General features: G+C 39.2%; 1 protein-coding gene across 1 annotated transcript in view; it reads left to right on the top strand.

The window, feature by feature from the left end:
- Positions 1 to 27,796, top strand: part of DNAH11 (dynein axonemal heavy chain 11) — a 373,548-nt gene that overhangs the window by 189,876 nt on the left and 155,876 nt on the right. Inside the window, exons 46-54 of the mRNA XM_077996991.1 lie at positions 4,212 to 4,416; positions 7,440 to 7,605; positions 8,319 to 8,421; positions 10,663 to 10,902; positions 13,187 to 13,348; positions 13,607 to 13,800; positions 17,299 to 17,461; positions 18,397 to 18,520; positions 18,934 to 19,076. Of these exons, the coding sequence (XP_077853117.1) occupies positions 4,212 to 4,416; positions 7,440 to 7,605; positions 8,319 to 8,421; positions 10,663 to 10,902; positions 13,187 to 13,348; positions 13,607 to 13,800; positions 17,299 to 17,461; positions 18,397 to 18,520; positions 18,934 to 19,076 (1,500 nt within the window). The remainder of the gene's footprint in view (positions 1 to 4,211; positions 4,417 to 7,439; positions 7,606 to 8,318; positions 8,422 to 10,662; positions 10,903 to 13,186; positions 13,349 to 13,606; positions 13,801 to 17,298; positions 17,462 to 18,396; positions 18,521 to 18,933; positions 19,077 to 27,796) is intronic.

Raw genomic sequence — 27,796 nt, 5'->3', positions numbered from 1 at the left:
TCATTATAGGTATATAGGTATAGGAAAAAACAGTATATATAGGGTTCTGTACCATCTGTGGTTTCAGGCATTCCCTGGGTGCCTTGGCACATACCTCGCCAAGGTTAAAGGAGGACAACTGTATTAGTTTGCTAGGGCTGCCATAACAAAATCCCATAGACTGGGCAACTTCAACAACAGAAGTTTCTTTCTTCACAGCTCTGCAGGCTAGCAGTCCAAGCTCAAGGTGTCAGCAAGTTTGGCTTCTCCTGAGGCCTCACTCCTCATAGCCACTTTCTCTCTGCATCCTCACATGGCTTTTCTCTGTGCATATGTATCCCTGATGTCTCCCTGTGGGTTCAAATTTTCTTATAAGGACACCTATCAGATTGGATTAGGACTCAGTCTAATGGCTTCATTTTAACTTAATCGCCCCTTTAAAGCCTCTGTCTCCAAATACAGTCTCATTCTGAAATACCGGGGTTAGGACTTTATGACATGAATGTTGTGGGGACACAACATTATCAGCCTGTAATATTACTCCAGTATGACTTCATCCTAACTCATTACATCTGCAGCAACCCTATTCCCAAATAACATCACATTCTGAGATACTGCAGATTAGGACTTGAACATAGAAATTTGGGGAGGAGACAGTTCAACCCCAAGCAATGAGGAAATTTATTATTTCACAAACAAGGAATTCAGAGGTCAAATAACCACAATGCAGATTAATTCTGTGACTTGGCGGCATCACCAAGGATTCTGATCATCTCGTCTTTCTGCACTGCTCTTCTTAACATTGTCTCAAGATGTCTCTAGTGGTTCCAGAAAACAACTTCAAAGGAGGCAGGGACTTTCTCCTATCTTTTTATTAAGAGTGAGGAAACCTTCCTCAGAAGTCTGGAGCTGACTGCCTCCTGCATCTAATTCTGCAGACTGGGCCATGTGCCACCTCTAATCCAGTCTCAGGCCTCGGTAGCGGGGCTGCCGTGATGGGCTTTGATGAGTCCTCACATCCTGCAGGAGCCAGGCAGAGCTTCCTGTGGAGCACATGGCTATGTGGGGGAGGGGTGAGGACTTGGACAAAGTGGGGTCTTTCCCAACAAAGAAGAAGCAGGGAAGGCCGGGCACAGTGACTTACGCCTATAATCCCAGCGCTTTGGGAGGTCAAGGTGGGTTGGGTCACCTGAGGCCAGGAATTTGAGACCAGCCTGGCCAACATTGTGAAATCTCTTCTCTACTAAAAATACAAAAAATTAACTGGGCGTGGTGGCTGGTGCCTGCAGTCTCAGCTACTTGGGAGGCTGAGGCAGAGAATCGCTTGAACTCGGGAGGCAGAGGTTGCAGTGAGCCAAGATCGCGCCATTGCACTCCAGCCTGAGCAACAAGAGTGAGACTCCATTTCAAAAAAAAAAAGAAGTCAAAAGTGTCTGCTCCATCTACTTTATCTATTTGAAAATCTTGCTTTTTGTTCAAGCTACCTAGAATTCAGCTATCTACAAGTATAATCTAGCTGGTTGAAGGCTGAGAACATGTAATCAACCAAGAACTGCTGAAGACCTGAAAACTGCTATCACAAGGTTGATGCACCTTAGTGATGATATCTTGTATTCAACAGAGAACCTATGAGCAGTTTGTGCTCTTTCTTTCCACACAGTTGTACCAAATGTTATTACTTAATTAACAGCATCTTAATATAGTGGAAGATAACCATAGAAAGTCAATAATAATAGAAATACTAATATTATGCTGTAATATGTCAAGCGCTTTACTGAATGCTGTACATAAAGCAATCCTTATAGCAACCTTCTAAGGCAGGGACTGTCACTAGCTCCCCCCCCTTTTTTTTTTTAAACATATGGAGAAACAGGCACGAAGAGAAGAAATATATCCAGAGCTATACAGGTAGTAAGTATAGGATGACCAACAGTTCTAGTTTGACTGGGATTAAAGGAGTTTCGGGAACATTGGACTTTAAATTTTAAAACTGGGAAATCCCTAGCAAACTAACAAGAGTTGGTCACACTAAAACAAGCAAAGCAGGATTCACAGCCAGGCAGCCTGGCTCCAGAGTCCATGCTCTGAAGAGCATTCTATGTGTAGATAAGAGAGAGGTCAGGCTCTGACTTGGGTTTGAATCGAAGTACTGCCACTTACTAGTAACCATGACCTTGACCAAGTCGGTTATGTTCTTTTAGCTTTAGTTTCATCACCTCTGAAATAAAAATAGCAACTGTCTTTATAGGTTTGTTATGGGTGTCTTATGACATTATGCATGTAAAGTGCTTAGCATGGTACCTGCCACACCTATATACTCATTTCTCAGTAAGTGTGAATTATTGGTATTAGTATGTGAAAAAAGGCCAGCAGACAAATTTAAAAGCAAATGATGACAACTAGCAGCAAGAAAGGAGAAAAAAATATGAGATGCAGCTCAAATGTTTATTAAAGAGTAGTCTAGAACTGTTTAGTGTAGCACAGAACAGTTCTGTCTTTTAGGAAACCCTAAGAGTATCACTGAATTAAAATGAAGTTCTAGAGTACATGTTCAGTCATGAAGATGATCTTGAATTGTGTATAAAATATTCAGTTAAGTCAGCCTTGGTGGCTCACACCTGTGATCCTAGCACTTTGGGGTGCTGAGGCAGGTGATCGCTTCAGCCCAGGCGTTTGAGACCAGTCTGGGCAACATGGCAAAACCCCGTCTCTACAAAAAATACAAAATAATTAGCTGGGCATGGTGGTGCATGCCTGTAGTCCCAGCTACTTGGGAGGCTGAGGTGGGAGAATAACCTGAGCTCAGGAAGTCGAGGCTGCAGTTAGCCATGATCATGCCACTGCACTCCAGCCTGGGTGTAGGAGTGAGACCCTGTCTCAAAAAAAATAGTCATTAAAAAAACTCATGATGGGCTGGGCACGGTGGCTCATGCCTGTAATCCAAGCACTTTGGGAGGCCGAGGCAGGGAGATCACAAGGTCAGGAGATCAAGACCATCCTGGCTAACACGGTGAAACCTCGTTTTACTAAAAATACAAAAAATTAGCCGGGTATGATGGCAGGTGCCTGTATTCCCAGCAACTTGGGAGGCTGAGGTGGGAGAATAACCTGAGCTCAGGAAGTCAAGGCTGCAGTGAGCCATGATCACACCACGGCACTCCAGCCTGGGTGACAGAGTGAGACTCCATCTCAAAAACAACAACAACATAAAAAACAAAACCAAAAAAACAAAAACCTCACAATATTCCATTGTGTTTAGTATATGCTAGCCAGGTAGAGAAGAATTTCATCCATTATAGACTTTATGTGGATTTCTTACAAACAATATGAATCTTGCAGGTAGATTCTCCCCTCCTTTTAAATTTGAACACCAAGAAATGCAACAAATCATTAATTATCTTTTGTATTTTGTGTTTTGTTTTGGTGCCAAAACCCAGAATCACCTATCTTTTAATCACTGAGCAAAATTCTGTTTACTGCATATCTACATCTACTTCTTGTTCTGATCTTACATTGTAATGTGTTCCCTGAGTTTGATTTTTATTTATTTGTGTTCCTGTAAGCCACTTCAAATTGTTTGTAAAGTAATAGAGTGCATAAATAGCCAATTTTTGAAACATAAAAATTAAGTTTTAGTTTTTAACAAAGCAAGGCATGATATGTTTCAAATGTGTTTTGGTTTCTTCATATTCCACTTAAAAGCCATCATTTCTCCCTAAACTGGTCTCTTCCCACACTGAACTCCTTTAGCATGCTGAATCATTTAGCCATTTAATCTAATGAGGCCAAGGAATTGGTCCCAATTTTCGTTTGTGTGTGTCTTGACTTCTCGAACATTTTCTCATCTCCTGAAATGTTGTAGATAGTTTCTTATATGTTTACTGTATTCCCTTCTGTGCTTACCACAATGTTGGGTAGAGTAGGTATTCTGAAATAAGGAGCCTTGGGGGCTAGTACTTAATTTGGAAATGATAAATCAGTTGTTTACTTTATGGTACGTTGATGGCATTATCTAATTGCTCCCCTCAAGCTACAAAGTCTGAACAACGACCATTCAAAACTGAAAATAAGGTGGAATCTCTCCCATTGGGTGCTAATCTGAACTATGAATTATTTGGATCTCAATTCTAAAGTGACTGTGTTGAGTTTGATAAATAATTTTGAAATGCCTCTCGCTCGCGTGAGCGTGCTCTCTCTTTCTGATTTTTGTTCCATTCTGTTTCTCCTCCCAGACAGTTCTGGTTCACACATCAGAGACAACTCGTCTTAGATATTTCATGGAGTTGTTGCTTGAGAAAGGAAAACCTCTAATGCTAGTAGGAAATGCAGGAGTGGGAAAAACAGTCTTTGTAGGTGACACATTGGCAAGTCTCTCTCAGGATTACATAGTATCACGTGTGCCTTTCAACTACTATACAACATCCGCAGCTCTGCAAAGTAAGTGCACCTGTTTATTTTCCAGAAACAAGGGATCAAAAATCATCAAGGTGGGAACATGTGGCCCAAAAGACTCATAATACCTTTCCCTAGAATTTAGAGTTGTTGCTTGGGCCTCAGATGAATTTGTACTTATCATCCTTGTTAAATACACGTTCTTTAAATATTGTTGTGATTTTGGCTTTTTGTGTCACTCATGGCTTTATTTGGGTGATTATGCTTTAGAGCAGCAAGAATATACATCAGTAGTGTTAATTTGGTACCTCAAAACCACTGGTTACCTTTAATTGCCTGGAGTCTTACCAATATAAGGGTATACTCAAGGAGGTATGTTCTGGCTACTTTTTCAAGTAAGAGATTAATTTAGGATAAATTCATTTAAAACTGAGTAAATGACAGAACCAAGAGGCATTAATGAAATCTTAAAGTCACTAGAACTAATTTTGAACTACTGAATAACTAATCAATGTAATCAAAAGAACCTCACAGATCTGGGGCATTCCCAGAGTTAGGTAGGGTGAGCAAGAGACATGGGAAGTAGAGGGGAAATCACAGAGCTGATGTCGGAAGGCCAGTCACTCTCCAGCAGAGAAAGGGGGCTCTGTTGGGGGACAGCCAAACTCTCTGATGTCCAATTGTTTATTAAAACCATTGAGTTGTCCTGAATGTGAGTTTCCGAGGTGTCTGTTTATATGTGGATATATGTTGTTTTCTTAGCTATATCAGTGGAGACTAATAATACTAAAAAATACAAAAAACTAGCCGGGCGAGGTGGCGGGTGCCTGTAGTCCCAGCTACTCGGGAGGCTGAGGCAAGAGAATGGCGTAAACCCGGGAGGCGGAGCTTGCAGTGAGCTGAGATCCGGCCACTGCACCCCAGCCTGGGCGACAGAGCGAGACTCCATCTCAAAAAAAAAAAAATAATAATAATAATACATTTTCTTACTCATTGACATCATTAACAGCCAATAGTGATTTTTCTATCAACTTTTTATTAGTCATTTGGTCTTATCTTTATGAATGGAACCCTTAGAAAGCCAACTCAAGCCAGGTGTGGTGGTACATGCTGGTAGTCCCAGCTATTCAGGAGGCTGAGGTCGGAGGATTGCTTGAGCCCAGGAGTTTGAGTCCAGCCTGGGAAATGTATTGAGATACCTGTCCCCCAAAAAGAGCCAGTTATTTCATTCATCTCTTCAGAAAATACATATTATTTACCTACTTTTTCCCAAGCATTATGTGGGGTATATGTTTTTCATTTGCAGATATGAAAGACTCTATGATTTATAAATGGAAGATTAGGCTACAGTTCAGTAGTTGAACAAATTACTTGACTATGATGTGAGGGCATCTTGCTAATTCCTAAAAGGAATACAGGCATGAATAAGATTTAGAGATGGCCTATTAGTATGAGGAGTAGAAAGAGCTATGGTTGTCAGTATACTTGTAAAGAGAATTATGGTTTCAAACATTTGAGTTGGGGCGACAAATAGGCAAAGAAGAAGATTAGGATAGAAGGACCAGCTTAAGGAAAGACATGGAAGAAAGAAAATTGTGGGACACAGTCAACGAATTGAATCTCTGTGATGCCTGAAGCATGATGATTGGGTGGAAGATATGGAAAAGGCTAAGCTATTGATGTGGAGTTATACTGCAGATAGGGTGACCACCTATCCAGTTCGCCAAAAGACCAAAGTGTTTTCTGGAACGTGGGACTTGTAGTGTTAAAACTGGGACGGTCCCAGGCAACCACCGATGGTTGATCACACCAACTAGAGAGAATGCTGAGACACAAAATGAGGGGACTGTGAACCATTGATAGGGAAGCAAGTAACTGACAAGGTGGGCACTGTCTTTTGAGAAGAGAGATCTGAGGTGGGGAGATCAGTCCCCCTGAGTAGTATAAGAGCTATATGTAATGTGACCCTGGACCAGAGTTGTAGAAAAGGAGGTGGCAAGTTGGGAACATATGGAAATGACATGAAGTACCATTTATAGGCTGTGGTTGGAAAACACGGGACTAGGAGAGAGAGATTACTGGGAGGCTTTGCATCTGGCTGACTGGGCGTGTTAACCCCATAAGCAAGAGCACAGAGGCAAAAGGGAAGAGGTGAATTATGAGTGAGGAAGAGAAGATGTTAAGCTGAGTTGGAAAAGAGGCAGATTTAGTGTTGGCTGAACGTTGGATGGTAATGGCTAGTAAGAATTAGTGCTCAGCAAGTGTTTGGAAATGTGGGTCTGCCTCTTGGAAAAGGTGTTTATTTATTGTATGATTCTTTGTTCATTCATTCATTTGTTTGCTCATTTTAAAAAAGTATTTGTTGTGGCCATTGTTGGTGGTATAGCAGTGAATATGACATAGTTCCTTGGTCTCAAAATACTTACAGTCTGTTTGGAGAGTCAACAAATAATTAGATACTACATCTCAGACACACACTGTTCTGGATTTCCTTCACCCAGGACTTTAAAAAATAGACACAAAGTCATATAGACACAGGAAGAAATGTAACTTTATTTATACACGGATGGTGTCTACATTGTGGATGGTGTCTACGTACACTGTTCTTGTGCTTCTGCACTCCAGCCGCCTAAGAAGACAGGTATGGGAGACTTTCCTGAGCTGTTCCCAGACTCTCCTGCAGAGATGATAAGAGAAGAGAACTGAGAGACCAGGCCATAGCTGGACTAGCAGTGGCCATATAGAATGGGTACAGGGGAGGAAGTACACAGATCAGGAGTTGGGTTGTTTCAGCTGTGATGGACAAGGTGATGTCGTGCTGCACATGTTGCAGTCTCCATAAAGGAGAGGTGGAGTGACTTCTGGCAACAGGAGGGAGATTGGCAGGAGAGCATGACACAAAAGGAGGGGCCAGATACACATGTCAGGTCTCTTAACCTATGAAGAGGTGATACCTGAAACCATGGGGTAGATGAAATCAACAGAAGAAGGTAAGAACAAAAGAAAAATGACTAAACAGAACATTTACATTCTATTGATTGGTGGACAGAAATATATGTTTATTTCAGAAATTCTTGAGAAACCCCTAGAGAAAAAAGCTGGTCATAACTATGGTCCTGGAGGAAATAAAAAATTGATTTATTTTATCGATGACATGAACATGCCTGAAGTGGACTTATATGGCACTGTTCAGCCTCACACCCTGATCCGGCAGCATATTGATTATGGACATTGGTAAGCAATTCTCTGTAGTTTACTCTCTCCCAAAATCTAATAATTATTATGGATAATAATATTTATCCATATTTATTATGCATAATAAAATTTTAAAAAATATTATGAATAATTATTATGGATGAATTCAAGTGGAATTATCACCAGTTTCTTCTAAGGAATATCTTTTGGGTTTACTTTGTATCTCTTTTCATCATATTAAATGGAATAGTTTCCCTTTGTATCTTTGGAAGATTGGATTGAAAAGTATCTCAGAAATGTTAAGACTGTCTAGAAATCATGTCCTCTTTAAGTGTTAACTCACACCAAATTATTTAAGAGAAACTTGATCTGATTTGGCAGGGTGTAAATGTTTGGGCACTGTAGTCATCAATCCCTGACAGTTAACTATAGGGACAGCCCCCAGCCCATCCACTGGAGTCTTGCTGTGGATACAAGATGGCTTCTACAGAGTAACATGAGAATCAATAAGCAGTAATAGTTTATATTGATGCAGCTCTTGATCTTGATTTTGGCATCAAAGGAGTTAAGTCACCTTCAGTTTTTTGAGCTTCAGTTTTGATGTCTCTCAAATAAGGCTCACAAGGTCAACCTCACAGAGTGATTATAAAGATAAGGAAATAATCTGTGATGAAGTCCTTTATGAACTGTTATATTTTGTTGTTTTGTCATCTCCAGTTTTTGGATTTAAGGTTCTATTTTCTATCTTTCAGGTATGATAGACAGAAGGTGATGCTTAAAGAAATCCACAACTGCCAGTATGTCGCCTGCATGAATCCAATGGTGGGCAGCTTCACCATCAATCCTAGGCTACAGGTAGGGTGTTGAATACTGCACTCAAAAACTGTAGATCTGTATTGTACTGCTTTTGAGTACAGATTAGGATTCCTATGGGACATCTGATTAAGCATGTTTTTCATGGCAGCTGTACCATATTTTATTCCCACTAACAATAGACAGGGGTTCTAATAAGCCTTTTTGTTTTAATTAGTAGACTTTTTATATCAAAGTTTATAGCAAAATCAGCTGGAAGTACAGATAATTCCTATGTACTCTCCTAATGCCCCCACTTGTTTTACCCTATTATTAACATCTTGCATTAGTTGCAATGATCAGCCAATATTGACACAGTATTATTAACTGAAGTTCAGAGTTTACATTGGGATTCCTTCTTTGTATTATATATATTCCATGGGTTTTGACAGATGTATAATGACAAGTATCATCTGTTAACAATATCATATAGAATAGTGTCACTGCCCCAAAATCTCTGTACTCAACCAATTCATTCCTCTCTCTTTTCCCTCTGAGTCCCTGGTAACAATTGATCTTTTGTCTTTTCTTTACTATTATTATTGTTGTAAAATATATGTTACATAAAACTTACCACATTAACCATTTCAAGTGTACAGTTCAATAATATTAACTACATACATAATGTTGGGCAGCCAAGATCACCACCCATCTCCATAACTTCGTCTTGTGAAACTGAAACTCTGTATCCATTGAGCTCCCCTTTTTCTCCTCCCCACTTTCCGCTGGCAACCACCATTCTACTTTCTGTGTCTATGATTTTGGCTATTTTAAGTACCTCATATAAGTGGAATTATCCAGTATTTGTCTTTTTGTGGCTGGCTTATTTCACTTAGCATAATGTCCAGGGTTCATCCAGTTGTGGCATGTTGCAGAATTTTTTCCCTGTTTGAGACCGAGTCATATTCTAGTACATGTATTTACCACATTTTCCTTAGTCATTCATTTGTTGATGGACACTTGGGTTGCTCCCACACTTTGGCTAATGTAAATAATGCTGCTGTGAACATGGGTGAACAAATATATCTTCAAGACCCTGCTTTTAATTCTTTGGGGTGTACACCCAGCAATATAATTAATGAATTGTATCAGAATTCTACTTTTAATTTTTTGAGAAATCATGATACTGTTTTCCATGACAACTATACCTTATTTTATTCCCTACCGACAGTGCATCAGAGTCCCAGTTTCTCTACATCCTCACACACATTTATTTTCTGTTTTGTTTTGTTTTTTGACAGCAATCATGCTGTTGAGTGTGAGGCAGTATCTCGTAGTTATGATTTGCATTTTCCCAGTGATTAGTGATGTTTTTATGTGCTTGTTCATTTTTGTATCTTCTTTGGAGGAATGTCTATTCAAGTCTTGTGCTCATGTTTAAATTGGGTTATTTTGTTGTCATTGAGTTTTAGGAGGCCTCAATATATTCTGGATATTAATCCCTTAAGCACTGATATTTTCTCTGTTTCTATAAATTTTGCCTTTTCCAGAATTTCATGTAGTGAGAATCGTAGGATATGTAGTCTTTCCAAATAGGCTTTTTTTCACTTAGCTTAACTATGCACTTAAGATTTCTCCATGTCTTTCCATGGCTTGATAGTGCATCTCTTTTTATTGCTGAATAGTAATCACTGTATGAATGCATCACAGCTTGTTTGTCCGTTCATCTACTGAAGGACACCTTGGTTGCTTTCACTTTTGACAATCATGAAGGAAGCTGCTACAAACATTTGTGTGCACGTTTTGTGTACGCATATAAGCTTTTTAATCATGACAACAGAAACAGCTACCACCAACATACATTCAGTAGCATACAGTGGTTGCTTATTCATCTGGACTCAGCTGAGACTGAGCTCAGTGACTGCTGATCTTGGCTGGGCTCATCTGTGCATGTTGGGGATAAACTGTCAGTTAATTTGATGTGGCTTTGGCTGGAGTAACTGTGACAATATGGCCCTGCTTTATGTGTCTCTCATACTTTAGGGCCTGTAGAGTTTATGGCAAAGTCAGAGGCTTAACAAAGTAAGTAGAAATATACACCTCTGACAACGACTGGCACACTGTCACTTCTGCCTCCTTCTATTGGCTTAAGTAAATCACATGGCCTACCCCAGAGTCAGAGTGGAACACTAAAAAGCTACATGGTAATGGGCCTGGATACAGGGAAGAGTGAAAAAATCAGGTCTTTGCAATTTTCTGGTACAATCGTAATCTTTACACTCTTATATTTGTTTTTCTTTTCAGAGACATTTCACAGTGTTTGCATTCAATTTTCCATCTTTGGATGCACTGAACACCATCTATGGCCAAATCTTTAGTTTCCACTTCCAACAGCAAGCATTTGCTCCATCAGTTCTCAGGAGTGGCCCCACTTTGATCCAGGCAACAATAGCATTCCATCAGACAATGATGTGTAACTTTTTACCCACGGCTATTAAATTCCACTACATCTTTAATCTGAGAGATTTATCAAACGTCTTCCAGGTACCTTGACTGCTCTGTGTTATGCCTCTTGAGTAGACAAATAATTATAATACTATGTATTAGCCCACTTTTTGTGTCACTATAGAGAAACACCTGAGGCTGGGTAATTTATAAAGAAAGGAGGTTTAACTGCTTATGGTTCTGCAGGCTGGACTAGCATGGCCCCAGCATCTGCTTCTGGTGAGGGCCTCAGGAGCTGACAATCATGGTGGAAGGTCATGGGGAGCCAGTATTTCACATTTTGCATGGCAAGAGCCAGGAGCAAGAGAGTGAGTCGGGGCAGGTCCCCAAACTTTTAAACAACCAGATCTTGTGTGAACTAACTGAGTGAGAATTCACTTATTACAGAGGGGATGGTCTAACCATTCATGAAGGATCTGCCCCCATGATCCAATCACTCCCCACCAAGCCCCTCCTCCAACACTGGGAATCACATTTCAACATGAGATTTGGAGGGGCACACATCCAAACCATGCCATACTGTTAACGGTGTTCATTTATAAAACAGCTTAAAACTATGGTTATATACTTTCATATGTATTCTTTAATTTTACTCATAAACTTCTCAGGAAGTAAATATGGCAGGTTTATTATTCCCATTGCATCAATGAGAACAGTGCTTCTCCACAAGTCATATAATGTCTTTGTCTGTGCTGCTGTGACAAAATACCTGAGATTGGGTAATTCGTAAATAATAGAATTTTATTTCTCACAGTTATGGAGGCTGAGAAGTCCATGATTAAGGCACTGGCAGATTCAGTGTCTGGTGAGGGCCTGGTCTCTGCTTCCAAAATGGTGCTTTACGTGATGCATCCTCACAGGGCAGAAGGGACAGAGCAAATGGGGCAAATGCCCAGCACCCCTTTCATAAGATCACATTGCCCTCATGATTTAGTCACCTCCTAAAGGCCCCACCTCTTAATATTGTCACATTGGCAATTAAGTTTCAAGACATGAATTGTAGGGGCCATTCAGGCCATGGCATATGGTGACTTGGCAGTGGAAGCAAAGGTAGATGTCTGGGCTCTTCAGATTGAGTGAGTGAGTGCTTACTGTTCTGAGTGCCAAGTAAGAAGGATAATTGATCATGTATTTGCATAAGGCATTTATGTGTGATTTTAACCATATGTTAAGAGAAATGGTAATTTTTAAATTATTGGATCATTTTGGTTTAATATTGAAAATTACCTTGCTTACCTGGTAAAAGGACAGTGTTTATGTATTTGACTTAGGAAATTCTGAAAAGGGAATTGAAAGTCTGGAATTATTTTTTTAAATCCAACTAATGCGGTCTACACTGTACAGTACAAATGGATGGCTGAAATTTCTTTTGTGAGAGAAGTGGTATATTGATTAAATATGAAAACTCCATAGGACTTCTTTATATTTTTATAACCGTCTTTTCAGTATCACTCCACAACTGCCTCAAGTCCATAACACAGCATTAGTCAGTTGCTTCTTATGAACACGGAGCAGCTCTTTTCATGTCTGTGTATCTAGCTCCTGCCGGAAAGATTGCTTAATACCGTGCTGTTTAAAAGCAGAATTTTAATCTCGGAAGGACAGGGAAGAGAGGTCATAGGTGAAAAGGGACGAGAGGACTGCCTCCTTACTCTTCATATCCAGCCTGTCAGCTGCACCTGACACTGCCAAATAATTTTTTAGCCTTTTGCAACTTAATTCTCCACAACCCCCTTACTATTCTCCTGTGCATCCAGAGTAAGCGGCCTCTCTCCATGACGAGTGAGTGGATGTGAACCTAAGATACTGAAAGCACCATGAGTGGGCACAGGAGTCACAGTGTGTTGGTGCTAGACCCAGATCTACCCATAACGTATGAATTTGGGTACTTTACTTTTGGTCTTGTATTCATCTGTGAAATGATTAGACTGATATCAAATGATTTTGTAGTAAAAAAAAAAATACGATTCTGTGACTTTGATGTTAGTACTGTGACTTTCTGTTTGTACTTTGGTTTTGTAAACTTAGTCCATTGTAAGGCTTAATAGGCTCAAGTACTCAGATGTGATATTTCACGCCTGTGCTGGCTCTTGAAATGGTCTTACTTGCATACCTAAAAATGGGTATAAGCATACTAAAATTTTCAAATATTGCACTTTTCAAAAAGTAAACCTACTTTTATACACAAACATGCACATTACTATTGATGATATTTCTTTTAAGCATTTGCTAAATTCACATTTTAGTTTAAAAAGTGTTAAACTTATTTGGAATGTCATCAACCTTTGAATTTAAGTTATTTTCCCCCATTTTTGCCTTGTAGGGGATTTTATTTGCTTCTCCTGAGTGTTTAAAAGGTCCACTTGATTTAATACGTCTGTGGCTTCATGAATCTGCCCGTGTTTATGGAGACAAACTGATAGACACAAAAGACTGTGATTTGTTTCAGAAAAAAATGCTGGAAACCACTTATAAATATTTTGAAGTAAGTGTGTGAATGTCAGAGGTCACTACTTACTCCAACACCAACTGGGTATTGGGACCAAAGTTAGATGAGGATATGAGAGAGGTGCACAAGGGCTTACCTTTTTGCAATGGCTGTGACTCCAGAATACACTTGGTCTATGCTTGGGAACATTACACCCATGCTTGCATGGGTCTGCAAGCATTTCTCTTGCTAGGTCCGCAGCCGGACCTTGGTGGATGATTAATATGCCATATTTTCCCCTTTCTCATCCTGCAGGGTATAGATAGTCACATGCTACTTCAACAGCCCCTCATCTATTGCCACTTTGCTAACAGAGGGAAGGACCCACATTACATGCCAGTGAAGGACTGGGAAGTGCTGAAGATGATTCTTACGGAAACCTTAGACAACTACAACGAACTAAATGCTGCCATGCACCTAGTTTTATTTGAAGATGCCATGCAACATGTGTGAGTTAGTCACGATGCTTTTTCATAAAAGGAAGAATGGCTGGGTATCCACAACTGTCATTTTTCAATAGATCATACTAAGCACTCTGAACCACCAGTTCTTATCTGCTGTTTGACATATAATTTTAAAGTATAAGAGGGTTGCTTTTTAATGTCACATTCTTAATAATGTCTTACATAGGCACACTGTTTTCTGAGATGCCATCATATCCATTATTTTACTTGAATATTAAGAAAGTGGAAACGTAAATTACTTGTTCAAAGTCACATAGTTCATAAGGGACAAAGGACTGATTTTCATTGATTAAGCAGGTTTTGTTGAGTGCCAGCTAGGAATATTGCCAGCCTTTCAGCAATTTTGTGCAAATTATTTAAAATGGGAGAGAGCTCATGCTGTGTTGGCAGAAAATTAGAAAAAGGCACCTGTCCTTGGATAGAGCATGGCTGATAAGGTTCTCGCTCACCTCCTAGACCTGGTACCTCATGTAGTGCACAGACTGTGCAACCATCTACAGCCCCTCCTATCAGACATTGTTCTAGGTGCTGAGATACAGCAGCAGTGAGCACAATCCAGTCCCCTCTATAGTTGAGCTTACATGTTAGCGATGAAGATGGACATCTATAAGGACATGAACAACTAAGCAAGAGAGTGAGCAAGAAAAATATCAGAAAGTGATGTGTCATGCCAAGAAGGAAAATAGGTTGATTCTGTGAGAAATACAATATGTGAATTTCCAAAGAGGAACTGGGCATCTTTGTGAAGAGGTGACATTTAAAGTGAGACCTGAGTGATAACTAGGTGCTACACATGGAAAGATCTGGAGGAAGAACATTCTAGACAGAGATAAGATTGCATCTGACCCTAAGGCAAGAATGTTTGAGATACAGAAAAGAAGACCAGTTAGGCTGCAGCATAGAGAAAAATATGATAAAAATGGAGAGGCAGGAAATGGCCTTACCAATAAGGAGTATTTCCTTATAACCAGAAGAAGGAAGTTTGATTTTATTCTAAGTGCAGTGAGAAGTGGTTGGATGGGTTTTAGCATGGGGATGACACAGTTCATTGTCTGGGCTAAACAACTTAACATTGCCACTGCTGTGTAGAAAGTTGATTACATGTTTACATCTGATACTGCTCTGGTAGTCCAAGTCACCTTCATCTCTCATTGACACCAGCAAAGACTTAAATAAGTGACAACAGCCAAAGACTTGAAAAAGGAAAAAGAAATCATTGAAAACAAGAAGAGGCTGAGTGTGGTGGCTCACACCTATAATCCCAGCACTTTGAGAGGCTGAGGCAGGAGGATCCCTTGAGGCCAGAAGTTTGAGACCAGCCTGGATGACGTTGTGAGACCCCATCTCTACAATTTTTTTTTATTTTGATGAGCTGGGTGTGGTGGCATGTGCCTGTAGTCTCAGCTACACAGAAGGCTGAGGAGGGAGGCTTGCTTGAGCCCAGGAGTTCGAGGCTGCAGTGGGCTAGGATTATGCCACTGCACTCTAGCCTAGGCAACAGAGTGAGACCCTATCTCTCAAAAATAAAAGAAAAGAAGAAGGAAAAATCCAGAGAAAATAAGATGTGGAGAATTCAGTTTTTAGAAGAATTAATCTTTAAACTTATGTTGGGCCCCAGAACCTACAAAAATTGTAGAGCCCTTCCTGTCATCATAACTAAGTGTTGGTAGTTTTATTGATCCCTTTGCAGTTGTGATCCTTCCTCTGACTATGCAAAGGAAGTTTCAATTGGAATCTAAGACCGTGGTGTTAAATCAACTATTAGCAATGCTATCTGTCATTGGGTTAATATACAGTCACTGTGTATGTGCATCCTGGCTCAGGTGAAACAGAAACCTCCCATTGATACTGAGGAGACGTTTTCCCACATAATCCCTCAGTACGGAATTTTCAGTGGCCTAAAAGGTAAGGCTGTTTCTTTGATCGGGGATTATGAGCTAGAAGCTGATTTACTCAGCGTTAGAGGTGATTTAAGAGCATGTCCTTGAGTGTTATAGAAAGGGACTTTGCCACTTAGTGAATCTTGTGAGGTTAAAAACCTCAAAGCATACATTAAAATGAAATGAAAACCCTGCTTTATAGCTTGGGGTATCTCTCATGTCAGAGTAATTTTATAGCTTTCCCCAAGGTTGTTTTGTTGTGTGGTCATGTGAAGTAAAATTTAATGTGATGACTGAGCTTGTAAAAATAACCTATCTTTTCTGTTATTGGAGGTTTTCAGAAAATGTTCACGTGTGCTGGTCCTAATATAAGTGATCCCAACTTAATCTTTTTCAAAAAGCACTATTTAAAACAATTTATGTAGATTATTCAGGTTCTGAAGTTTAAGTTCATTTCAGAAAAGTAACCGAGAGCAAAATGATGGCATCAAATTCAGGTGTTTTACTATCTACATGCTTATATTTTGTTTTTTTGGTTTTCTTAATATTTTTAACATAATTATGAACTATTTATTCAACCAAACCCATCTTTTGTTAACGTTAAAGCCAGTTTATTTATAGCTGTAAAATATAGCAGTAGTATAAATAGATTAAGCATTCAGAATGCCTTGGATATTACAGAACAAGGGATTAGTTGACCTTGGTGGAAATTTAACTTTGCGGTGCTGAATGGCTTCAGAAAATTATTCTAGAATGGTGTAGTTACAAGGGAAGGCTCTAGTGTGAAGGAAGCAAAAATTACATTAAGAAACAAGTGCTTGATTTGCTGAGTAAGTCACACGGAGAGATCTGTTGGTCTAAACAAATCCATTCTTTCCAAAATAATTCTACAGCAAAGATTTCTGGCACAAGGCTACTCCTCCTTTGATGTCCTCATACTTGGATGCTGGTGTGGAATTCGGATCTTTCTTGCCAATCAAAATATTTTGAAGACTTTAACACAAGGCCTTTGCATATATTTTCTTTTTGGACTTTTGGTGGTGATAGCAAAGCACTAAAAGAATTCAAAATGTTATTAGCATAGGACGGTTTGTCATGGGAGCAGTTCAAGGGTGAGGGTGAAGATACCATCTTTGATGGGGAAACAAATGAACAAGGACTAGAGGTTTCCAGTAAAAACTGGAATTTAGTCTCTCACTATTTATCTAAAGAATAAACAAAACAGACATAGGCCAGGCGCTGTTGCTCACGCCTGTAATCCCCGCACTTTGGGAGGCCAAGGCAGGTGGATCACTTGAGGTCAGGAGTTCAAGACCAGCCTAGCCAATATAGTGAAATCCCGTCTCTACTAAAAATACAAAAATTCGCGGGGCATGGTGGTGGGTGCCTGTAATCCCGACTACTTGGGAGGTTGAGGCAGGAGAATCACTTGAATCCGGGAGGCAGATGCTGCAGTGAGCCAAGATCACACCACTGCACTCCAGCCTGGGCGACAGAGCAAGTCTCCATCTCAAAAATAAATAAATATATAAAAATAAACAAAACAGACATAGTCCCAGGGCATTTTCGATTCTGTGCCACGATGGGTGCTTTCTTTCCCCAGGTGTCGCATCAGCCGGATCTTACGAACCCCTCAGGGCTGTGCTCTCTTGGTTGGAGTGGGGGGCAGTGGCAAGCAGAGCTTGTCCAGGCTGGCAGCTTACCTTTGTGGCCTTGAGGTCTTTCAGATCACTCTGACCGAGGGCTATGGAATCCAGGAACTTCGGGTGAGTAAAGGAGACAGGCAGTTCTTCTGACCCTTCTGCTTGGCAGATAAAGCCGAGGCTCCCAGTGCGCCCACCTGGGCTGTGACTCCCAGATTTGGCCAAGTCCTCCCCAACCACAGGACAGCGGGAGCTCTTTAGAGCAGTAATTGACCTTTGGCGGTTTTGCCTTTATGGTCAAATTAGTAATAATAAATTTTTACAAGTTTTATGTAGGTTTAATAACATGTAAACCTGGCTTAGAAAATATTTACTTAAATACTTGCTTACACAAATGTCTTTCTGTTTTCTATTAATCAAACCTGATGCTTATCGCCATTAGTGTTCCTGTATGACAGGTTGGGGAAAAAAGACACTAACTTCACAAGTGAAAATAGATTTCTTCCACATTGGATAGGAATAGGAGAAGATGATGCAATAGGAGTAACACGTTCAGGAAACTCTCGTGTGTTTTTCAAGCTTTGCTTTTTAGTAACAAATGTACTTACAAAATAGTACCTACAATTTGTGCCAAGTGATATTTTAAATTTTAAAAAATCACGTATTTTTAATATTACTAATGAAATAAAACCCATTTTCAGTAAAATAGGACAGTTGTTAAAATGAGCAGACTTCTTTTTATGGCACTGCTTGAAAAAGGCGTCAATGAATTCGCTTGTACTCAGTGAGAAGGGAGTTGGTGATCTGAGTCTGTTTTCATCTCTCTGCTGCAGTAAGCCAGAAACACAACACTTATCCTTACATGTCGGAAATGGAGGTGGTGTCGCACTGCTGTCCCCTAGAATGGGGTCTCTCAGAGAAGGAATATGTGAAGCAGTGAAAGGCACCCCACAGTGCTATGGCGATACAGTTACTCAGTTCTCCCCGGCACTCACACACATCCTCCCAATGCCGCATCAGCATTTTAACAAAACATGAATGATGGCCTTTCCTTACAGGTAGATCTTGCCAATTTGTACATCCGAACTGGAGCCAAGAACATGCCCACTGTATTCCTGCTGACAGATGCCCAGGTTCTAGACGAGAGCTTCCTCATGCTGATTAATGACTTGCTGGCATCAGGTGATTAAACCAACACATTTCTTGAAAGATCTTCCCCAATGACAAATTATCTGGAGTTTCAGTGAACTTTAAAGAGAGAGAATTCGCCTTTGAGATGTTTGCTGGGCAGTCTTTGGGGAGAAACCTATAAAGCTAACTAATTTGAGGTGTATTGCTTTCTTAGTCTGTTTATGGATGAGAAGGCCTTCAGTGAAGCAAATGTTCTTCCTACGTGTGTGGGTGTAGAGGGTGTGTTCATCATGGCTTATATGTGTTGTATGTCTTGTAAATAAAAAAGAAACATGACATTTCTGATTTGAAACTCATCATTTATGCTGAACTTTGTCTTGTAAAACATTTCAAACGTTTAAAAGTTATATGTAAAATTTAAATTGCAGTGATCTTTTAGTAATTCTACTCATTCTTTGGGGCAGGAGAAATCCCAGATCTGTTCAGCGATGAAGATGTGGACAAGATAATTTCTGGAATTCATAATGAAGTTCATGCTCTGGGCATGGTGGACTCCAGAGAAAACTGTTGGAAATTCTTTTTGGCCAGGGTGCGACTACAGCTCAAAGTAAGAAATACTTGCTTAATTGGCATATTAGTTAAAACCTGCTATTGCAACTATCTGGTTCTATTCTGAGTTTTTTATTATGAGTTTGGATTTCAGTAATGCATTTTGAAAGGATGTGTGCATTTTTACACACCTGTATCTGGAGCGTATCTTCCTAAAGTGTCCCATGATGCTGGGCTCCTGCAAAGCACTGCTGAGCAGTGTGTGCAGTCCTCAGCTGAAGCGCCTGTGGTCCGTGCCCTTGAGGAACTTACACTATTATAGAACACAGGAGACGTCACAAATAATTATCATACAATATAAATGTAAACAGTGCTGTGGGATTACAGAGGAGCGCAGTATCCTTCGTCACTGGAGCTGGTCATCCTGGAGGAAATGATGAGCCACGTGTCAAGCATGGAGAAGAATTCAAAGGGAGGAGTTTTCAGGGACGGGAAATGGCATTTATATAAAGGTCAAGTGCATGGTACACATTTGGAGAAACCCAAGTTACCTCTAAAGGCCTGGAACATAGAGTTCTTATAGGGAGAGTGAGATCAATAAATCTGGAAAAGTAAATTGGAATGAGATAAGAGATTTCTAAATCATGAAGTGAATAGTGAGGAGAGTTTTGAATTAAGAAAGTGATGATGATGTCAGTAACTTCAAGGAAAGGAATTTAGAAGTAACACTCAGATGGGCCAGGCGCAGTGGCTCACGCCTGTAATCCCAGCACTTTGGGAAGCCATGGCGGGAGGATCACCTGAGGTCAGGAGTTCAAGACCAACCTGGTCAACATGATGAAACCCCATCTCTACTAAAAATACAAAAATTAGCCAGGTTTGGTGGCATGCGCCTGTAATCCCAGCTACTGGGGTGGCTGAGACAGGAGAATCACTTGAACCCAGGAGGCAGAGGTTGCAGTGAGCGAAGATCACGCCATTACACTCCAGCCTGGGTGACAGAGTGACACTCTGTCTCAAAAACAAAAGAAGTAATGCTCAGATGTTCTGAAGGATTACCCCAGTGTTCTTCCTCATTGGCTGCTCTGTGCTATAGTGTATCACATAGGCAGACAATATAACCAGATAATAGAACAATAAAGGTCAAGTATCACAAGATAACAGGGAGAGCCTCCAAACTCATCAGGAAGCCAATTTAAGAATGCTGCTAGGACAATTCAGGCTTTCTAGTATGGAATGGTTAGTAATCTAGGAATGCTGCTGCTTAACTGTTGCTTCTCATGTTGTTATGCCTGTCAAGTTAGTGGCAGGCTGTGGCAGCTATAGAGCTGGAGTATTTAAGGACAGGAGATGGGGACTGGCACTGGCCCTGAATATGCCTTTGATTGGACATTAGGGAGTAGAGTCACTAAGTTTCTCCAACATTCTGCTATTTCAAGTTTCACATTAATTTTACTAACCAATTCTGGGCTGAGGTTAGAAGGTTAGAACTTAAGGTTCAGTTGCCCAAAGAGGTTTCTCCCCATCAAAAATAGACTAAGAATACATTTGTCAGCTAGGAACAAGACCAGGGATTTCTTCCTGTTCCATTGTGATATACTAGAATCAAATTTTCTTTATCGAATGGGAAAACAAGTACAATGTTAGAATTTGAGGTAGTAATAGTATAAATCAGTGGTTCTCATAATCTATTGCTCAGAGCTGCAGAATCAACATCAACAAGAAACTTTTGAAAAATGTAGTTTCTCCAACTCCACCCCAGACCTCCTGAAGCAGAAACTTTGGGTGGCCCCAGAAATCTCTCTTAACAAGGCCTCCAGGTGATTCAGAGGCATGATGAAATTTAAGAGCCATTGTTATAAATAGTGCCAGAATGAACATTGTATATATCTTGCATGCTCAACTTTGCTTGCATCTACAGGATAAATTCCTAGAATGGATATTGCTAGATTCAATAGTTACAGCTTGTGGTAGTTTTAAAACATGCCTTCAAATTCTTTGATGCTCTTCTTACTCACAGGTGGCATCTAGATCCCCTCTTCTTGAATTTGGGTGGGGAGCTTATGAATCTTCAGCTAATATCCAGTATGACAGAGGTGATGCTGAGCAACAACTAAGGCTAAGTCATAAAGGGCTCAATTTGCTATTGGATTGTACATATTTTTGTTTATAAGAGTTCTATGTATTTATATGTGTCTCATGTATATTTTTCCTATTCTTTTGTCTTTTAAATGTACTTATGGCGCATGTTCATTTATAGGTCTGTAACTTTCCAATTTTTTAACGGTTTATGTATTAGATTAATCAGTTTTTCCCTTAATGGATCCTCAGATCCATTTCTTAGAAAAGTATTTTACTCTTCAAGATAATCTCTTTTTATTTTTTGTTTTTATTTATTTACTTATTTATTTTTTGAGACAGAGTTTCACTCTTGTTGCCCAGGCTGGAATGCAATGGCGTGATCTGAGCTCACTGCAGCCTCTGCCTCCTGGGTTCAAGTGATTCTCCTGCCTCAGCCTCCCAAGTAACTGGGATTACAGGTGCCGGCCACCACACTTGGCTAATATTTTGTATTTTTAGTAAAGATGGGGTTTCACCATGTTGGACAGGCTGGTCTCGAACTCATGGCCTCATGTCCACCTGCCTTGGCCTCCCAAAGTGCTGGTATTACAGGCATGAGCAAGATAATCTTTACTAGAAGCAGTTGGAACTCACATTGAGCTACAGTAAGAGAAAACTGAACAGTTTCTTGAAGCCTTTCACAATAGCAAGTCCAGACTGGCTCAGTATTACCCTTAGAGGCCCCTTAGAAAAGATGCTCATCTCTCGTCTTTCTCTTCTGCCTGCTTTTGTCGTGATGCCTCTTGCCTCCTGATCACAGGTGGGTACAGTATGTTTATGTTCCAGGCAGGGGGATGGAAGGGGAAGAGGACCTGGAGACTCTGTACCAGGAAACCTAAGCTCCTCCCCAAAACCCTAAGCTGATGTCTGACTGGCCTCAAATGCTTCCCATGCTGTCTCCAGCTACTAAGGAGTCTGCGGGAGTAAATACTTAATTTGGGGACGTTGCCTTTATGAGTAAAATTTGAAATGGGCTTTGGAATAGTTTTAAAAAGAAGCAGTATCAGTCATTTCGGTGCCTATATGCTTTCATGCTCTGTTTAAAACTTTGCTACCTCTGAAATACATTTTTTATTAAATATGGTGAAGTGTGAGCTGAGAGGTTTCAGGTTATTTTTCCCAAAAAGATGTCTTCTTGCCTAAACACCATGTGTTTCTTCCTTACCAGCTTCAAATACCATCTTTAGTGTGTGTCCAATAGCCATATTAATTGTGTCTGTTTCTAAATTCTCTGTTCTCTTTTCTTGTTAACTCTCTGCTACTGATTTCAGCATTGCACTATAAATTAGTAAAGCTTTATCATTTATTTCCATTTCCAGTTGCTCTTTCTTGTTAAGCTTTTTCTACTTATTCTCCTGTGTTTATATGTTTGGATAAGTATTAGCATCATTTTGTCAAATTCTCAACACACTCCATGTCAACTTTGATTGAAATCATGCTGAATGCTTATTTTATATTAGAATTTAATCTTCAGGGTACAGTGTCTTTTATTGCTTTTAGAGAAAGATTGTTTCATAAAGTTTTGTAATGGTGTATTATTTGTATATAGGAGAGCTATTGATTTTTAACTATATAATCAGCAACCTTACTGTCTCTCTTATAGTTTCTAATAGTTGGTTGATATCATATAGCCTGCAAGTAAATATATTTTGTCTTTCCTGCTATTCTGTTTTTCTGCTCTTCTCCCTCATTGCATTGGCAAATATTGCAGAACATTAAGTAATTTTGATAATAGTAGGAATTCTCTCTTAATTCTTACTTTAATGGGGATGTGTCTAATGTTTCACAGTTAGGTTTTATGTTGGCTTTTGATTCAGAATATGTATCTTGTCAAAGAAGTATCAACCTAGTAAATTCATTTTCAGCATCTATTGAGATATGTATATGTTTTTTTCCTTGTACTTACTAATATTCATATAATACAGAATGATATACGGAAGTTTTACATTTTTATATTTTTATATCCATCAGCCTTTTTCTTTGTTTCCTTTGGGTCTGTGTGTAGGCAGACCTTACCGAAACTGAGGTCAGTTTTGTGTTCATCTCTATTGTTGTCTAATCCTTTTTATGGTCTCATTTTTTAGTATTTAACTCAATGCAAGATGGAGTTTATTTTGGAGTTAGATTTGGATAATTCCCCACCCCTACCCCCCGATCATCACAGGACTATTAATTGAATGGCTTATCTCTTCCCTACTAAAATGAGTAGGAGGTTGGTTTTGTTTTTGTTATGTGCTATTTTGTTTTTAACATCAAGTAGAAATAGGATATCTCTGTCAGAAGAAGGGATCCCACTTCTGATCCCCTTTGGCCTTGTCACTTAGTTCGATCCATCCTGCAGAAGGCTGATGGTCAGCACCATGACCTCTTTACCTTGAAGGAGAACTATTATGGTAAAAATGAGTAGTATTTTAGCCTGAAAATGCCAACTTCTTTCTTTTAATTTATGTATATTACCCCCACATCCTTGGAATTTTAAAGAAGAATTCCAAATTGCTCTATGTTATTTTCAGATATCATGATACTCACCAGTGTGTACTAAAGACTCAGAATTTCTGATGAGCTGATATCTCCTTTGCATACATTCCAAGCCGGGCACCATGGAAAGCTTAATGTGTTACAAGGGGTTGGTGAGCACACCTGGCAGGTCAAGCTAAATGATGTGAAGTTGCCACCCCATTACCCATGCTCACCACCCAAAGTCAGTTCCCACTTGGAATGCAGAGACAATGAGAACCTGTTGGCATGCAAAATGTGACCTCTGAATCCCAGAGGGCAGTTCTCATTAACAACCATCAGATGTGTGTCCTTGGATTGCCTCAAATAAGCCAATGAATAGCAATGCCAGATGCCTTCTCTCCTTCACATTTGTCTATGTGCATCTTTTCCCACACAGTTCTCATCTTACAGCTAGAATACAGAACTTCCGTCTCCTCTCTGGTGGACCTTAGTTAACCCAGTAACTTTTCTTTCTTACTTTCCTTCCTGACCATCTGATGCTGTAGTGCAGAGGACACTTGATTTATGTGGCAGCCTCTGATTCCCTCCCAAGATTTTAGATATTTGCCTCGTTATCTACCTACTTAAGTGTATATATAGGATCCATTTCTGATCATTTAAAAAATATATACTCATTGGAGAGAATTTAAAAATACAAAACAACATGAAAACAATATTTTTAAACTACCCTTAATAATATTGCCTAGAGATAACATATTGGTATCTTTCCTCTCAGTTTTCTAAGTGCATATAAACATGAAGTATATATTCAGAACTAAAAAATTTTTATTCACATCTCACGCAGTCTTCTTTAATTACCTACCCATTTCCTTTTCTGATTAGAAGGCTCCCATAGCGGGTAAAAATCAAATGATTCAAGAATTTGGTGAATGGAATGAACTATTTAACTGAAATGCACTTTATTCTAAACAACTCTTTGTAGAAAAAGTCCTTTATCCATTTATAGCTTTTTCCAAATTTCCTATTGGTTTGCTGTAACTTCATATTGTTTTATATGAGCACTTTATATAGTGGATATTATTTATATGTCCAGAATGTTCTGGTATGGTGTTTCCAGTTCTTTTTTTAATTTATCATAATTCTGCTAACTTTATGATGACCTCCTGTTTTACATTCATATGTGTTAAAAATGTTAAATTTTTATTTTATGGCTTTCATGTGTTAAGGCTTTTTTAGGAAGCAATTTTTGCACTCTATGGTCATAAAAATATTATTCTCAATTTTCTTTACATTAATTTATAATATTTTTAATGTTCAGCCAGACAGTTTTGTGTAAATTATAAGATGGCTTTCCTACTATTCCACCCCTGAATACCCTCAATGCCATTTATTATATAAACTCTCTTTTATCACTGATTCAAAATGCTATTTATCTCATCTATTAAATTCCTAAATATATGAGATTCTATTTGGGGCTGTCTATTATGTCCCATTAATTTGTTTCTGCATAATTGCCACACTGCATAATAAACACACATAATTGGTGTGTTTGTTATAGCCTTATAGTATATTCTGGAATCTAGTAGAGCAAGATCACCTTCCTTTTCCACATTTACTTAGTTATTTGCACCTTTAATTTCCTGGATTAAGTATGAAATCAGTTTGACGACTTTTAAAAAAATTCAATGAAAATGTATAGACTGATTTTGGGGGATAATGGATATAATTACAATATTGAATATTTTTATTCATTCACCTACACTGTTTTCCTTGTTATAATTTAAGGTTTATTCTTGATAGTGTGAATTCTTTCACAACACAAAGGGTATTATTCCAGATATCCTTTGATCTTCTTACTCGTTTTTATTCTGGCTGAACTTTAAAATCATTTTGCTAAATTCTGCTAATCCTGTTGGGAATTATTAGAATCACCTGAAATTTGTTAATGAATGTGGGAAGAATTAGCATCTTTATAATAATTGACCTCTTCCGAGAATGTGGCACATCTCTTCCTTTAGTCAAAATGTCTTTGAGCTTGGAAAAAGCAACTAATTGTCTTCAATTCATTTTACACATTTCTCATTAAGTTCTTTTCTCAATAATTTTATAGCATTTTCCACTCCTGCCAAATTTCTAACTGATCACTGTGGACATAAAAGAAAGCCATTGGATGGAGGGAAGGAGGAATGATGGATATTTAGTTATGTGTTTTTTTTACCAACCAATTCAGTGCACACATTAATTCCACTAGCTTTTGCATTTTGTTCTTTAGAGTTTGCTGAGTAGACAGATCATCTTTTAATTTTTAATCCTTTTAATAATCACCACTTTCCTGTATCTTGGGACAGTCATACTTTCTGAACAACAGTTAAAATTTTTAAGTAACTATAATGATCATCTTTATTCATTTATTTATTTAGGTAATGGGAATGCCATTAACTTTCCATCATTGAGTATTGGATGAAATGTTGGCCTGAGGTATTTTAAATATTTTTTAGGAAAAGGTGTTGCAGTTTATCCTATTCGTTTTTATTTAAACCCCCTTCTTTTATCTTCTTTCTTCATCTTGGCTAGTTCTACTATGAATTTCTATTATTTTCTTTCCTTCCAACCTCTTGAGAGTGCTATGCAAGTTTTTATTCTTTTCTTCAGGTTCTTATATTACATCAACTTCAGAGGAATTAGCTGCCTTGCAGTCTGCAGGAGCTTTTCTGTTTTTCTTGGTTTTATAGTATTTCTTCCTCTGGCTCCACTTAGGCTTCTTCCCTCTTCTTCCTTCTTGGATAGTAGAGACAGCAATTCACAGCTAAAGTATGGCAACAGACAAGGTGGGTGATTTCCTCCTGGCTCACGCTGCGTCATGTGCAGGGACCTAAGAGTGTCAACAAAAATGTCAAGCCCACTTGTATGCAAGCAACAGATTAACACAGACACACATGGCATAAGCCAAAAGACTTAGTAGTAACGCAAGTAATTTTCAGGGTATGTTTTTCGTTTTGTGTAAAACCTCAACTACTCACCTGGCCAGTGGAAAATCCGTTATCGCAGAACCTTATCCTTATAAGATTGTGTAGTCGAGTCTCTTCAAACCTACCTCTGGCTGAGGAGCAGAACGTTTGACTTCTTTCCCTTATGCGGATAGCCATCTCGACGGCTTCATTCATGAGAGGGGCACTCTTCACCCCTCCTGCCGTGCATCCTGACACACGCACTAATGAGGAACAAGAAACACTCTAACAGCCAGCTTGCCCATCACTGGTTCCAGAGCTCTGTGAGTCTCTATGCTGCCAACTGTGTTTTGCTTTGCAGGACCATATCTCTCTGGATACAGTGCTCTAGTTTCTGTCCTCCCATTTTCTGTTATTATTTGATGTAAGTAGAATGAAAAGAACTTTAGAGAAAGACAAAAGGTGCAACCTTGTACTCTGTATCTGAGGTTCACCCTCTTTAAGATTAGATAAAACAACAAAACCTCAAAAAAATTAGGACACAAATATCAATGTTTTATTTTGCCCAGAAAAGCTTTTTTCAAACTGCTATATGTTTACTCATTCATTTAGCCATTCATCACTCAGCAAATATGTACTGAGTGCCCGTGATGTGCTGATTCCTTGGAATGTGACAGGGAGCAAAGGCTAACCCAGCCACTGCCCACCTGGAGCCACCTCATTCAATCCAGTAATCACACACAAAAAGCAAAATCACAACGATGTACTTGAGAGATAAAGGTTATGTAGGATAACAGAAGACAGGGCAAGGAAGATGTCACGAAAAAATAGTGATCAAGAAGAGAGTTCCAAAGCATGAATAGAAGTCTTTCTATTATTTTATATTGTAAAAGAAAATTTTTACACCAGAAATCCAGTGCTTAATCCCTTGAGTAAGAATATCACTGTGTGTTGAATAGCCTTTGCATTTTGGAAAGCATGTCGTGCTTTTCTCATTTTGCTAGCATTCAGCTGTGGGGCTTGCTGGTAGAGTCTGAGGCCTGTTCTTGCAATGATGCATGTGTGTAGAGTTACCCCATTGCATCAGCAGAAACACCGGCTACTCTAACAGAGCAGTGCTGATCGGAAGCCAGAGACTTGGCATGACACAATTCAAATAAAGCCCCAGCCAGAAGAAAGAAAAATAGGCATCTGATTTTCTTTAAAAACAAAACAAAACTTATACGTTGTTATGGGGCTAGAGACTGGC

The sequence above is a fragment of the Macaca mulatta genome, chromosome 3, assembly GCF_049350105.2.
Source record: "Macaca mulatta isolate MMU2019108-1 chromosome 3, T2T-MMU8v2.0, whole genome shotgun sequence".
Taxonomy (NCBI): domain Eukaryota; kingdom Metazoa; phylum Chordata; class Mammalia; order Primates; family Cercopithecidae; genus Macaca; species Macaca mulatta.
This window is presented reverse-complemented; position numbering and strand designations above follow the sequence as displayed.